Source organism: Macadamia integrifolia, chromosome 8, assembly GCF_013358625.1.
Source record: "Macadamia integrifolia cultivar HAES 741 chromosome 8, SCU_Mint_v3, whole genome shotgun sequence".
Taxonomy (NCBI): Eukaryota; Viridiplantae; Streptophyta; class Magnoliopsida; order Proteales; family Proteaceae; genus Macadamia; species Macadamia integrifolia.
In genome coordinates, this window is record NC_056564.1 from 10,872,169 (window position 1) to 10,887,217 (window position 15,049).

Sequence of the window (15,049 nt, forward strand, 5' to 3'; positions counted from 1 at the left end):
TCAGTAGATTGGATAAAAACTCCATGAATGGAATAGATGCAGTAACTGCATGCAACTATTCAACATGGAAAATTTTGAAAATAGAAAATAGATGTATAGATTGTGGTGTTCAACATGGAAGATTTTGAAAAAAATAACATATCTTTGTCGCTTAAGTTTCATTCACATTAATGTAAAATGTGCTAAACATTTTTTTACGAGAAATTTCTGGTTATACAACCAGAAGCAAAAACTTCTGGTCTTTATCGATCAAGATAACAGAGATGTCCTTATTCTAACCGGAAACCTCCAAGTTCTAAGCTCTAATAATGTCCCTCCTTCCCCTTCATCAAGGTTTTGCAACATGGTGTGTGGATCAGCTGATCCCAAATATAAATAGCTTTCCTTGTCATGATTTCATTATGGCAGAAATGTCCTAAGCTTATAAATAAGGAGGAAATTTTCAAGAAAAAAATTTAAGCATATTAAAGTTAAGAGGTGATTACAGTGACCTCTCTTGGAGATTCTGACAATGTCTTGGCACCCCCAAGTTAGAAAAGTATTACATCCGTTCTCTTTTTAGGGTTATGGTGTTAACTTAAAATAATTTAAAATGTAAAATGACCATTTTAACCTCTCCTTCAACCTTTCGATTGAGCTGATTTGGTATGCATGATCAGGCGTGCACTCCATCCTTGCAAAACCATGTTCATTTCCTACATGATCTCTTCCATCCCAACAATCAGAAAACCCGAATGACACAAACCCCTCTCATTCATGGAGTTGGGTTGTTTTTAAGGGGCTGATTTCCCCTTCCAATTTGTTGCTAGAGGCGTTGAAGGATTTGAGACTTGTTTGTTTGATGGGTGGGATCAAGCTTGATAATTCATTATCCTCAAGATGAATCTCAATGGGACGGGAAACAAAGGCCGATGATGATAACCTGGACGCAGAGAACAGAGGGCGTCAATGTCAATCGTGCCGGAGAGACCCAATCGCCAAGGCAAAGGCTGATGATGATGCCCTTGACGCAAACGATTTCGGTCCAGGGAATTTCATCCAAACAGTGGGTAGAACCAGGGGACCAAGAGTGGGCATCGGCAATGGTGAAGGATTCCTTGAGCTTGAGAAGTGCGTCGGCGTTGGGCATGCGGAGAACAATTGGAAAGGAAGTGACAGAGGAGAGTACAAAAGAGGAAAATGCTGGAAATGTTGAAGAATGAGGTGGAGGATGACTAGAGAAGGATTGCTAATCCAGAAATAAAACACCTCCGGGAAAGAACGGTCCGTTGTCTGATTTTCCCTCTAAGGGGATTCTTTTCATATCCTTGGCTTCTCCTTCTCGGTTTTTTTTTCTTTATTTTCCTTCATTTCGGTCATGGTGTGTTGTTTGTGATGAAGGTGTTGGCAAATGGTGCACAGTCTAAAAATAGGTTGCCGATATAAAGAGAGACAAGGAGAGAGAGAAGGAGAACAACGCTGATGCCCAAAGTTCTCTCATCACCTGCAAAACTGCGATTGTGACCAAGTATGTTAGGGATAATCATAATCCTAGGTTTTCATTTAGGGTTATTAGAGATCAGGAAGAAGAGGGATTAAGTGAGAACTGACCTTTATCAAATGACATTCAAAATATGGAAGGAAACTTTGGCTGATCTGATTTCAATTGTGTCTACTGATTCTTTCAATTGGGATTGTTCTCTATCAGAATCTGTAATCAATTTCAGATTCTACTCAGAATCCTATCGCGATTAGGAATTCATATGCAAGACTTTTTTCCATGAATTCTGATTAAAGAAATCCAGCTGCTAGAATCTTCACAGATTTTGACCACTTGTTTCTTATACTGAAAGGGGAACTTAATCAGGGTTTGGTCCAGATCAGAAGGGAGATATGGTGAAATCTCTATTTCACCCTTTTCTCTTACTTACTATTCTGTACATAAGCATTGAATCTGGATTTTACTAATCTGTTTCTGCTGAGATTACCAGTTCATGATCAGAATTGATTGACTGATTGATTTCTCTGTTCAGATTTCTATTCTGCTGTGTGAAATTACCCTTCTTCTACTTCAACTAGGATTGTGATGTTTCTTCTGATCCAACCATTGGATCGATTTCAGGTTTTCAGAAATTGTTCCAGACCCTATTTGGGAAACTCAATTGGAACTTGGGATTATTCTAACCATCTGATTTTATTCTATTTGATTTCTCCAAATTCTGGATTTTTATTCCCTGTGAAAAGATTCTGTTTGGTACTGTTTTGTTCTTCCAATCACAGAACTGCATTACCCTGTCTTTCAGCAGTGCCCACTTCATTGTGAAGGGTGACACACACCTTCACTCATCAGTTGTACGGTTACCCTAGGTGAAGGAACATGGAGATGTATGCATTTTGTTAGGCATGTGGAGGTCTCTTTCTGATTCCAAGAACTTCTAATTCCATTTATGAGAGTATGCCTATCCATATAAGGCCATACTCTAAACAAGTCGAAGTTTTGGATTCGTTATTCCATAAGTGCACCAACTTTCCAGGAAAAGGCCGATTTTTACTTAGAAGGAAGATGTCATAGAAAATAAAAAATAAAAAGAAGAAGAAAAGAAAAAGCCATTCTTCTATCTTTTGTGTGGAATTTTAATGAGAAGTTGCATCTCTCCCCCACCCCCCACAAAAAAAGTTCAAGGAAGGATCTGGGTTTGAACATAGCTTCTACCTCACTGCCATGTGTGCTCAATGAAGGGGCCCCCTCTCCCTCCCTTTGGTTGTGCCTGACATGAAGAGCTGTCCTCTCTCTTGCGTATCTACCTCAAAATGAAAGTGCTTCGGGCTTCATTACGAGATGGAAATTTCAAGACCAATTTGGACCTGGGTTAGTTTCTGAATTTAGGAGATCCATTCCCCTGTAATTCATAATTTCAACGTTTGGTTTCTAGTGAATGCATGACATTGCGATTTTGCAGGACCAAAATATAGAAGTGGACCAATATTGTGGTAATACACATGGCTCCATTTGCACCACACAAGTGAGGAAAAAAAGTATTCATGTCTATCTTCTTTGGTTTTGACTTCTTTCTTTCCATCATCAATTATCCAAGATGTTAACAATTTATTAATCAATAAAGTAGCCTACAGTTTTGAATCTTTAAGAACCGAATCTGATTCAAAGAGAACCAATTTGCACTCATACGACAGAGGAAAGAGTTGAGTAAACTATGATTTTCTGGTCTACATTTGATTGGTTCTCCAACATATAACTAAAATAGGATATAAATAAATAAGAATATTGGAAAGCGCAGATGCTTTGCTGTGGGGTGGAAACTGGAAAGGGAGAAAGAGAAGAATATTCGATGACAAATCATCCTCAAAGAATACTTATCCAAGGAAGGGGGGCACCTTAATGAAACTATTTAGGTTATTTAGAAAGTAAAAACATTCTTCCTCACAACAACCCATGCAAATGCAGTTCACTGGGTGAATCATGCTCTCTTAGATGGAAATCTAAAGCACAGATCAAATCATGGATCTGCAAAGACAGGTTCCCTTAAGAATGATGGTCAGCAATGACAAGATGTGTGTGTGTGTGTGTGTGTGAGAGAGAGAGAGAGAGAGAGAGAGAGAGAGAGAGAGACTCTTAATCAAATAATCAAGCCACAAAAAAAAAAAATCATTCTATGATAATCAATAGGGGAGCCAACCTCTGACATCAACTTTCAAATAAACCAAAACCAACCAACTGAAAGTTATAAAATAGTCACTATCCAGAGGAAAAGATCCAAAGCAAGCTGTTGGATGTCATACAAAACGATTATGCAACAGTACAACAAATATTCACTATTATGGGATTTTTTCATTTTACATTTACAGAATACTGAATATAGCTACATTAATAACATACCATTTGGAGTTCCAAGAGATTGATAACCCCTCCCTCTAACTCCCCCATCAGTGGGAGGAAATATTTGCAAGTTTGCCTCAGGAACTGCTTGAAAGAGGTAAATAAGATATTGTGTGATTTGACCGAAAGAGTTACATAAAGAAACTGTTCCAATTTTTAACATGAAACAATTGGAAGTCAGAATCTCATATCCTGATAGTTAGTGGTTTTCTTCTGTTCATTGATCACAGCCTGTACACAAGTAAATAAGGATCAAGGAATTCTAAAAAAAAAAACATTACATCAAAGCTCAGAATCTCATATTTGAATAAAGAAAGTAGTCCCGAATTTTGTACAAGTGCCGGTGGTAAAACTAATTAGAGACCTACGAAAATAGCGATCTATGCATAAAATGAAGCTCCAATTGGCTTACTTAGTCTCCGGGGAGAATGTTATTATGATTACATAATTAAAATGGAAGAATTTGGAAATCCAGCACATAAGTTGTAAATGGGCAGGGTAACTACAGAGTTACGTATTTCATAGATACACTCTATATAGATGTTATGACTGAACTTCAAAATAAAAGCATGCCTTCCAAAGAAAATTAACAGAAAGAAGGTACACATACAATACAGCAACAAAACATCACAGAAGTATCAAATGCAGTTCAATGAATAAGCTTCAATTTCACAAAAAAAAACCCCCCACAGTGAGAACAAGATTTCCAACTCATTGAACACAATGATTGCTTTATACGAACTACATTTCAGATAACATTAAAGGGCATGGGGTGTAAAAGTAATCAGTATAAGAACTTCCGAAAAACCATTTTTAGATTTTCATTATTGAGATAATAGAACATTCGATTGTCATAAATGCAACTACTTCGGACCATATGATACGTTATAGCCCAATAATTCATACCGAATAAAGAAACAAGGAAAGAATAATTTTCCACCTAATTCACTAAGTATGTATACAATTCGTGATGGCCATAACAAAACCTAAAACTAAGAACTCAAATAGTTAGCATTACAGTCCTAGGTGTTTTGAACGCAAAGAATCCACAGTTAGAAACCCAATTACGTCCTAGAAACAGAATAACGAGAAAGCTTAGTTAGGTGAAATGAAGCGAACCCTTCCAACTTCAAACGCAGTGAAATTTCATGGTGATCGATTAAATTAGACAAATAAAAACACCTGGGGAATTAGGTGAAAAAAAAAAAAAAAAAAAAAAAAAATGAAAGAGAAAACATACTTACAATAACTGAACCCAGTAAATGGCTGGTAGGAAGACTGGTCTAAGATTCGTCCATGTCGAAAGATCAAAGAGAGAGAGAGAAGTAGATGCCGGAACAAGCAGAACAAAAGGCATAAAACCTAACCTTGGAATGTGCCCTAAACCCCTAAAGCTAACTTCACTATCTCCCTTCGTCTGCAAGAATTAGAATCCTTTTGACAGATTGATTACTAACTGCCGAGACGCGTTGCCTGACACTTGACGCGTTGGGCAGATGACGTGGCATTGCAGAAAATCTCCCCCTCCCAAACTCCAAATCCAATACTTTCTCCGGAAACAGGATCCGACCGTTACGGTTATACACCTCATATGTTAATTCAAAAGTAATAGAACCCAAATAGAATGACACGTCAGCAATCAAGTTGACTTATTTGACCAAGTATTTTTTAAATATTTTAACTTTTTCCTTTTTTCGAATTCTTCCTAACGGACTTCTTTCCTTTTCCCGCCTTTTTCCCTTTACATCTGTCATTAGGCTAAAACAAACCTCTCCCTAATCAGCTTGTATTGAACCTCCTCGATAGAAGATCAACATTCGTTTTACTCACACTCTTCGTTGAAGGAAACTCTGTCGCCGTATCGGCCATATCGGATCGGTATCGGCTGAAGCCAATCCTCGATCCCTGATCGATCCGGAATCATCGACTACATATAGTTTTCACCAATTCTTCCCAACTGACTTCTCTCCATATCCCGCCTTTTTCTCTTTACTCAACATCTGTCATTAGGATAAAACAACTCTCCCTAATCCCCTCCCATACCCCATAAATTACGGTCTATATACAAATCCATTCTCTTCCTTCCAATCTATCATCACCTCTTGATTCCAATCCGATGGTAATAAAATTTGACTTGTTGACCAAGTTTGTTGGAAAAACACTCTCAGGTAATCAGAGTTGGACTAGAATTAGAAACTACCGTTTTCTTCCTATGTATATGTGACGGCTTCATTAGAGTCTTATTCATTTCTTGTTACAAGTGTGTTCCTCTTTGAATCTTTTCCTTAACTGATCACTTCCGATTGTTACTCATCATGTCTTCCAAAACCCATTCCCTAAGTCACTGGCGGGGAGTCTTCAAAGCTGCAGGTTCTGATATTTTTGAACTTATTGAGTATGCAATCATGGTTGCTGCTTCTGATCGTCCAAAGGAATTCAAGCGTAGAAGGGATGGAATTGCAGAGATGATCTTCAATGAAGAAATGCAAGAAGAGAAGAAAAAGGAGATTCATGGTTCTGCTTCCATGAAGAGAAAGGAGAGTCATGGCAACTCTGGGATTGAAAGTGATAACGATGATGATATAGAGCCTTCATTCCCTGAGGAAAACGCAGAACAGATCAACAATATTATTGCTGAGATTTACAGGATCAACCGTGGAGGAGAAATTAAGATAGTTGAGGAGGTTCTGAGAATCAAAGGAATTATTGAAGCAAAAGTTGATCAATCTGAAAGGAAGTTACTGGAACCTCTAAGGAGGCTTCAATTGATATCTATTTCTTTTGATACCTTGAAGAAAACCCTGATTGGGGTGTCTGTGAAAAATCTTACGAAGCACAACTCGAAGAGAATCCGTGACCATGCAAAGTATCTCATCACTCACTGGACAAAAAAGGTGGATCAATGGTTGATTGAATCCAATGAGGCAGCCGCAGCAAAGAAGGATGAACAAGAAAGACTTCAGGCTTTAAAGAGGAAGATAAAAGAAGGATATCAAAAAGCAGAGAATGCCAAGAAACAACGCTGCACAAAAGTCTTGGAGTTGAAGGATCTTCCCAAAGGACTCATTGCTCAGCGACGCATGAAAGTCATGAAGTCGAAGAATCTTCCCAAAGGACCCATTGCTGTTTAGTTTTTCTTACTTCATTCTTCAGTTTTGAGGGTTTCATTGCAATTGTAAACTTTGAACAGTTGAAACTTTTAGCCCAGTTCAATAGTTTCTTTTAGTATGCCCTCTATAGGCTATATTTTGCAGGCACTTCTGTAAAGATTTCTACAATTGTATAGAACTAATCTACAGCAACACTTTTTATCTTCTGAAAGTACTTCTAACTTGGCATGAATGAGGAACCTTTTTATCTACCTGAAAATATTTTGTCTAAATCTGTTCATCTACTGCAATATAATATTTTCATATGTTGGTGCTTGTCTATATGTCATTATTTGTCAACCGTGACACCCAAGGCATTAGAACCTCCCGGCAGAGCTAAATACAAAAGGATCCCCTCAACCGATTCCACCAACATGACTAATACGTACAATTCATAAATAACAGAAATAACTGAAAAATATTAATGCAAGAAGAAAAACCATGACCAGGAGAGAAAGAGGGAGGTAAAGGTCACTTTCAATAGCTGTAACAGAGTTCAAAACCAGCAATGGAAAATATTATGTAGGGAGGGGCATTTTTATAGTTCAGGAAAAGGGTCACAAGGGTTTCCTTGCAACAACATGCATGCCTGTGCTGCAGGCTCACCTTAATTTTAGAAGTGAAGGCTTGAGACTTCTGGAAGTTCCTTTACATAACTTCATTGCTGTACATGAAAAGGGGTCTCCAAGAGAGTCCTAACTCGGGTTCGACCTTATCTTGTTTGTTGGTTTGAGAGGTTGAAGCTGCCAGCATGATCTGGCTAGATGATGAATTATGTTTTCTTGTTTACTCCTTAGTGATAAGTAGAGATTGGTTTAAAAGAGTATTTTATCCAACTTTATGAACTTTATAGCCAGCTCTTACTATGAATTTAGCCTTTGATGTGGTTTGTTTGGTGACCCACCTCATAGTTTCACAATGCCACCAGGTCAGACCTCAGAGGAACTAATCATCCATTCTCCATGTTTCTTCATGTTAGTTCTGTGTTTCAGGCAATATTGTCACCTCTTTTTAGATCTTCACGTCCTTCAAATTCTAGTCATGTATGGAGAGGAATAAATATAGTTCAGTCCCATTACTTCAGGAACTGGTATATATTAAAATCTTGGATGGCAAGAGCACATAAGTTTAGGATGATCCGTGGGTCCGTTTCTTGGATGATTTCAAGATTCCTTCAGACATCCCTAGAAACTAATCAATAATATGGATTCAAAATCAGTTCTTTTGCCTTTCATATAGCCAACAAAATTCTCAACATACCACTCTTGGCAACTGGTTTTGTCCTCATCTGTGTTGTAGTGGATGCTCTTTCGCACACTGTTTTTTAAATTCAGCACTGAATAAGGATATTAAAATTTTTTTTTTGGAATTTGGTTCAGTTTTTTGCAATATCCTTTGGGAACAGAGTTTCCCTTGCCAGTACAGAGGAGCAGAGGCTCAAGCGACTGGAAGAAAAAAAGCCATTAGAGACTCCCAAAATGGAGATGCACGGTTGAGAGAAACTGATTTGATCAGCCATTCTGATGCCAAACCCATTTTTTTATCACTTCAACCAGAATGCTGTAGGCAATTGGCCATATGTGGTTCTTTGTTAACTTCAGTTGTGTTGTCACTGTAAATAGGGGGCTTCACAACTACGAAGCCCATGCAAGCTGGTAAAAAACAAAAAAAGGAAAAGGAAAAAGCTATGTGAGGTCACCTCATACTTAGCTGGGCTACTTGGCTACTGAAAACTATATGTTGGATGAATGCTTTGAACCCTGCTCATCTCACTTGGGTACCTCTGAAGAATTAAATCATCCCCAAGCTGCTGCAAAGCCTGCAATCTTTATTGGTTATGTGATGTTGCTGCTTTATCTTAAGTAATGCTTCTCTTCTTGGGTTTCTAAAAGAAGTAAAAAAAAAATCACTCTTTTTAGTCACAGTGACTCCCACGACCCATCTCTTCATTTTCCATGGAGATTGGAACAGAACAAACCTCAATCCTCCCCACTGCTGAAAATTACAAAAACCAGTAGTATACATTGATGAAATTCATAATGCTTCTACATAGATTCCCGGAAACTATAATCACAACAATTCAAGGGGTTAGCTTAGACCACACATGGATGAGATCAGTCATTGACCATGTAATAGTGATGGCTCTAAATGTTTAAAATAATTGTGATGTTGCAGATAGGGGTGTCAATCGGTCGGTCTGGCTCGGTTTCGGTCTGGGTTGAGTCGGTTTCGGTGTGGGAAAGTTGAAACCAAAACCGAACCAATAAGGAAATTCCGGTTTCGGTTTGGTTTCAGTTTCGATGCGGTTTGGTTTCGGTTTCTTAAATCGATTTGTATCCGGGTTGGTTTTGGTTTTTGGTCTAGTTTGGATTTGACTTTCCATACAAATGTATACAAAACTATGCAAATTTTGATTTTTTTTTTTAATGAATTTTGGAGTGTTTTGGTTTCTTACCGGTTTGGTTTCGGTTTTGGTCTGAGTTTTAGGCCGGTTTTGGTTTGGTTTCGGGTTCATCTGGTTTTCGGTTCGGTTCGGTTTGGTTTTGGGGTTGCAATACTCGAAACCAAACCGAACCAATAAGGCTTCGATTCGGTTCGGTCCGTTTTGTTATCGGTTCGGTCCAGCCGATTTTACTGGTTTGGTTTAGGAATTGACACCCCTAGTTGCAGAGCTTGTAATACTGATCTGTTAACCTTTGTAGAAGTCCAATACAAGCTTGGCAACCTAATGAACATAAACTTCACAATGCCGCTGACTATAATTATGCATATGAAGTTTTCTTTGATTGGCATTCTTGTGCTTTAGAAGTGATAATTATTTTTTCTTTCAATTGTTTCCCCTGTTCCACACTTTGATAAAGTAGATAAAACTTGAAATGATGTGGTCTTTTTTCCTTGAACCCCATAAAATCTTCCTGAGGTATATGCAGCTTTCATGTACTTTTTTGAACAAGAAAATAGAATATTTTCCCTCTCCAGAATGAGGTAAGGATTTCCATTTGGTTAGGATTTTTCATGTTTGATTTCATGAAAGCATTATACTGGATTAAAAAAGCACATATTGCGCAAATGGAAGAATGTGCCAATAAACTTAACAATCTTTGCCATTATGCTTGCTTGCTAACTGGTGAAGGATTTTCTGAAATGAACATAAAAATGAAAGCATACAATCTCACCCTCAAAATATTTTACCCGACATCACCACTTTTACCGTTGCCCATTTTCGGCGACGCCTTTATAGCCGACGGATTAAATTTTTGTCACCGTCATTTGTGGCGACGGATATATGATTTTTGGCTACAGTATTATACTGTCACCGAAAATTACTTTTCTTGCAGTGGGAGAAACAAGTTAAACTTGAATTGGAACAAAAATTGTGAAAAATTCCGATACCTCACTCGACCTACCCTAACCATAACCCATTGTTGAAACTTCTTGCCATCCAGATGCGGTGATTCCAACCTAGTTGTGCGAAGCTCATAGTTTCGGATTGCCTTCATCCTTCTGAAGCTCATATCCACAAAGCATACTTGCAACTCGAACGTCATGCCTTCACTTGTGATTTGCATACCTACAACATTGTGCGTTCACTCGTGTCTTGGACCCGACTACACTGTTGAAAATGTTTCAGAAAATAGAAAAATCAAACATTTTTACAATTCCAAAATCGTTTCTCAGCACAGTCACAAAAACAGTAGAAACAAAATCAAACACCCCTTAATTCATATGTCCTCAAAAACTGTACTGCGCTTTCAAGTTAGACTAGCTAAGACAGGACTAGTTACTCAGTAAGCCTTCATGGCCCATTCATTCATTAATCTAGGTTATGTTACTTGGTAGGCCTTAATGGCCCATCCATTCATATATCCAGATTAGACTAAACCGTCACTAACTAGATGTATCTCTGGTCATGGACCTCATGGTGCATATGAAATTTGGCTTAATGGCAGGCATACAGGAAACCATCATTCTATATCTAACAAGGTAGGGGTAACCATTTACTAAGGCTACGATTGGTTAAAAGGGAAATGGGAAGGGAAGGGAAGGGAAGTGAAGTGAAGCGATTTTTTTTACCTTTTGAGTCGTTTGGTTACAACAGAAGTGAAATTAATTTACTATAGTTGTTTGGTTGGATGTAAAATTGATGTAAAATAGATATAATATTTTAAAAAACTAATCGTCCAACCAAACTTCTCAAAAGAGATAAAGGGGAAGAGGGGAGAGTACATTTCAATCCAGAACCCACCCAGCTCTTCAAAATTTATATTGGTTATGTGAATCAGGTCAATCAAGGTCTGTACCAAATCAAACCAAATGTCATCAGATACTATGTTCTATCACTAACCAAAATCAACCATTTCATTCTATATATCAAATGAATGCAGCATAAATAAATATTTAAAATAATATAAAAGACGATCACAAAGAAAACAGTAATAGATCACAAGTGATAACAACTGAAAGGCCCATTCCAAAAGTCTTTTGATCAAAACAAACCCAATAGGTCAATAATGCTTCATCTTGATCAAACCTAAAGTCTTTTAGTCAAAACAAACCCAATTGAGTCACGTAAGACAGAGAAAGATCGTTGAGAGTCATGAGCGGGGTGAGAGTCTCGAGAGTGGGAAAGATCGTGAGAGTAGGGATTTTTTTTTTCTTCCTATTTTGGTGGGGAAATAAAAAGGGAAATTTTAATGGTTAAGTGAAACTTTTTTCACATGTAAAATACATTTCCCTTCCAATCAAACATCTAAATTTATTTTTTCTGGAGAAAAATTCCACTTTACATAAAAAATATGCATTCCCTTTGCAACCAAACAAAGCCTAAAGGGATTAAGGTACCAGGACTACTCATTCCTGGTTATCAGAGTCTCTGGGCTTTTGCAACTTGGCAAGAGTTGCCTAAATTATTGCCATTGACTATTGGGTTTGATGCACAGGTATGCCATATCTAAGTCAGAATTTGAGGAAAATAAATTTTAAGGAGAAAAAATTGTATTTGGGAGATTAACCACCTGAAATTTTTTATGAACCCAGACTTGAGCATTCTTTGGCCCATTTGCAATCTTTTATGACAGCGATGAAGTCCCAAAAGAACTTGTTGTAACTTGTTGACTTTCTCCAGTATGTCAACAAGCTCATTTAGCAAGAAGTTCAAAATTTATGGGCATCCTTAAAAAAAAAAAAAAAAAGAAAAAAAAAAAAGAAGAACATCATTTCACAAGGGTTCAATTAGGCTCGATGGGCAGGAATATCCTAATTGATTCGATCTGATTTTTAGACTACTTGTTCGTTGAGCCTGTGCACACTCAATTTGGATTGAATTTCTAGCTTCAATTTCAGCTCGATGAGTAGATTTTATATTCCATTTAGGGGTGTCAAAACCTAGCCCGAACCGATAAAACCCGAACTGAACCAAACTGAGGTATGTTGGGACCGACTGATAACCGGTCCCAACCGAAGCAACCAATAACCAAACTGAATGAAACCGATAAAAAAATAAATGATTATGAGATTGAAAATTGGTGAATTAACTATCCATTTATTACAATATTAGTGAGAATATTTTTTATTTATTGTAAGGGAATTGTTACAAATCATTGAATATTAGGTTATGCATAGAGCAATTGATTTGCAAATTGTAATAATGTTTCCATTGATTTCCTTGTTCACTATACAAAACTAGTTAGATAGTTAAATGAATGATTGGATAATAAGGTTCATTTTGTGGTTTCAATATTAGATATCTTCTTAGTAATTTGATATCCATTGGTTTCAATATTAGTTATTTTTCCCTTACAACGATAAACCATGATTTAATCATAAATTTAAAGTTTTTTTTTTTTTTTTTTCCGCCAAATCTTGTCAGTATAAGTTTTGAATGTCAGGTTTCATTATGGTTCAAACCCAATAATAAACCGATCTAATACGGTATTAACCTGATATTGAAAAATCAAAATAAACCAAAACCAAACCTAATCGAAATCGACTGAAAACCGAAGTTCCTTAACGGATTAGTTTTGGTCTCCCTTATTCCTAGATTGAAATCGATTCAACCTGACTGAAACCAAACCGAACTGACCCAACCAATTGACACCCCTAATTCAATTGCTCTATGGCTTTTTCTTAAATGTTTTTAATGACATGTGCGCACACAACCACATAATATGGCAAGTTGAACCCCATTTATACTTGTGGGTATGACGAGTGAAAACCCATCTTATATGAAATATGTCTCCAATTATGACTTAGGACTAATTCTACAGAATCATTCTCATGGATTTATGTTAACCAAACAATGTTCAGGTAGATTTAAGTAACAGATATATATGATAACTAAACAGTTTTCCAGAAAATCTAAAAAAAAAAAAAAAAAAAAGTCAAACAAAACACTCTCCATCGACTCATTGCCAAATCTGAAATATAATTCCTTGTAACCAAATGAGACCACCAAGAATCCAAGACATTGCGATAGAAATCGTTCACGTGCGAAATGATGTGGCATTAAAAAAATCTCTCCTTTCTCTCCAAGCTCCAAATCCTATACTCTCTTAATTAGGATCCAACCGTTAAGGCTGTACACAACAAGTGTTAGTTCATACGTAATAGAACCCAAATAGAATGACACATCAGCAACCAAGTTGACTAGTTTTACCAAGTTTGTTAAAAAAACACACCTATCAAGGAATACCATTGTAACTATAAAATGAAAAATCTTGGGAATCAACCAAGTATCGTGTGATACAACCTGGTCAATACGATACCAATACTAAGTAGCCTAATACATTACACATCAGCAGTAAAAGTTGAATTGTTGACCAAGTGACGCAGCTGTCAAGTAATGCAGTTGTAAATGTAAAAGTTTCCTTTTTCTCACAGGAGGGTTAGAATTAGAAAGTATAGTTATAACAGGATTAAACCCCGTTTTTCTTCCTCTTTATATGCTACGGCTTCATATATTCTTTCAAGTGTGCTCCTTCAATTTTTCCCTTAACTGATCACTTCCGATTGCTTCTGGTAATGTCTTCTGAAACCCATTAATCACTGGCGGAGATTCTTCAAAACTGCATATTCTGATATTTTTAAACTCATTGAGTATGCAATCATGGTAGCTGCTGTTAGTAAAACATCACCCATCATCCATAACCAGTTCTTAGTATCTTTCAATGCAACTCTTTCGCTCTTTTCACATACACAAGAGCTAAGCAAGCTAGGAGAACAGTTGTACATGTGTATTCATTAGTTTTAGCTCCAGCAAGCTGTATTTCCCTGAAGAATTAAGAGATTCTTGAAAACATCCATTCCACTGATACCCTATGATAATTGCTGACTGTGTAACCATACCAGGATCTTTTAGTCTCGCAGACACCCTTTGAGCTGCCAGTATCATCCCACACTTAGTACATGTCAATTAACAAGCTGATGACATATGGGTCAGCTTTTAGATCAAGTTTTATGATCTGGGAGTGCAACATTTGTCCCACTCTAAGTTTTGACTGCAAAGAACACCATTTCAAGGTGCCTGCAATGATAAACTCATCTAATCCCCTTGTTTCAAGTGTACTTTAAATAGCCTAAGAACTAAGAGTGTTAATCAGTCAGTTCGGTTGGGCTAAATTGGGTTGGGTCTGTTACTAGTACAACCTGGAACCAACCCGTCAAGGAAGTTTTTGGTTTCAGTTCGATTTGGTCTGGTTTTTGTTATCAGTTTGCAATTGGGCTACTATTGGGTTCAGTCATGTCCAGTTTTGAGTTTACTTGTATGCATAAGGAAATTAATGAGGAAATCCTGGTTTTTTTTTTGGTTGTGTGTGTGTGTTGTGGGGGGGGGGGGGGGGTTGGTTTTTTTATCTGGTTACTATCGGTCTGGTCTCAGTTTTTATCATCTTCAGTCCAGTTTGGTTTCGGTTTCAGTTTCCACAGGTTCCATAAAAACCCATCCCCAACCAAACTGACAAGGGTTCAGTTTGGTCCAGGCTGAACCAGTCGGTTTTCACTCGATCCAACCGGTTTGGTCTGAACTTTG

At 37.4% G+C, this 15,049-nt stretch overlaps 1 protein-coding gene across 1 annotated transcript; it reads left to right on the top strand.

Moving 5' to 3' along the window:
- The first annotated feature begins 6,189 nt into the window (after window positions 1-6,189).
- LOC122086708 (probable mediator of RNA polymerase II transcription subunit 26b) lies at window positions 6,190-7,005 on the top strand. The gene has a single exon (XM_042655695.1). The coding sequence runs from the start codon at window positions 6,190-6,192 to the stop codon at window positions 7,003-7,005; it is 816 nt and encodes a 271-aa protein (XP_042511629.1).
- Window positions 7,006-15,049: the final 8,044 nt, after the last annotated feature.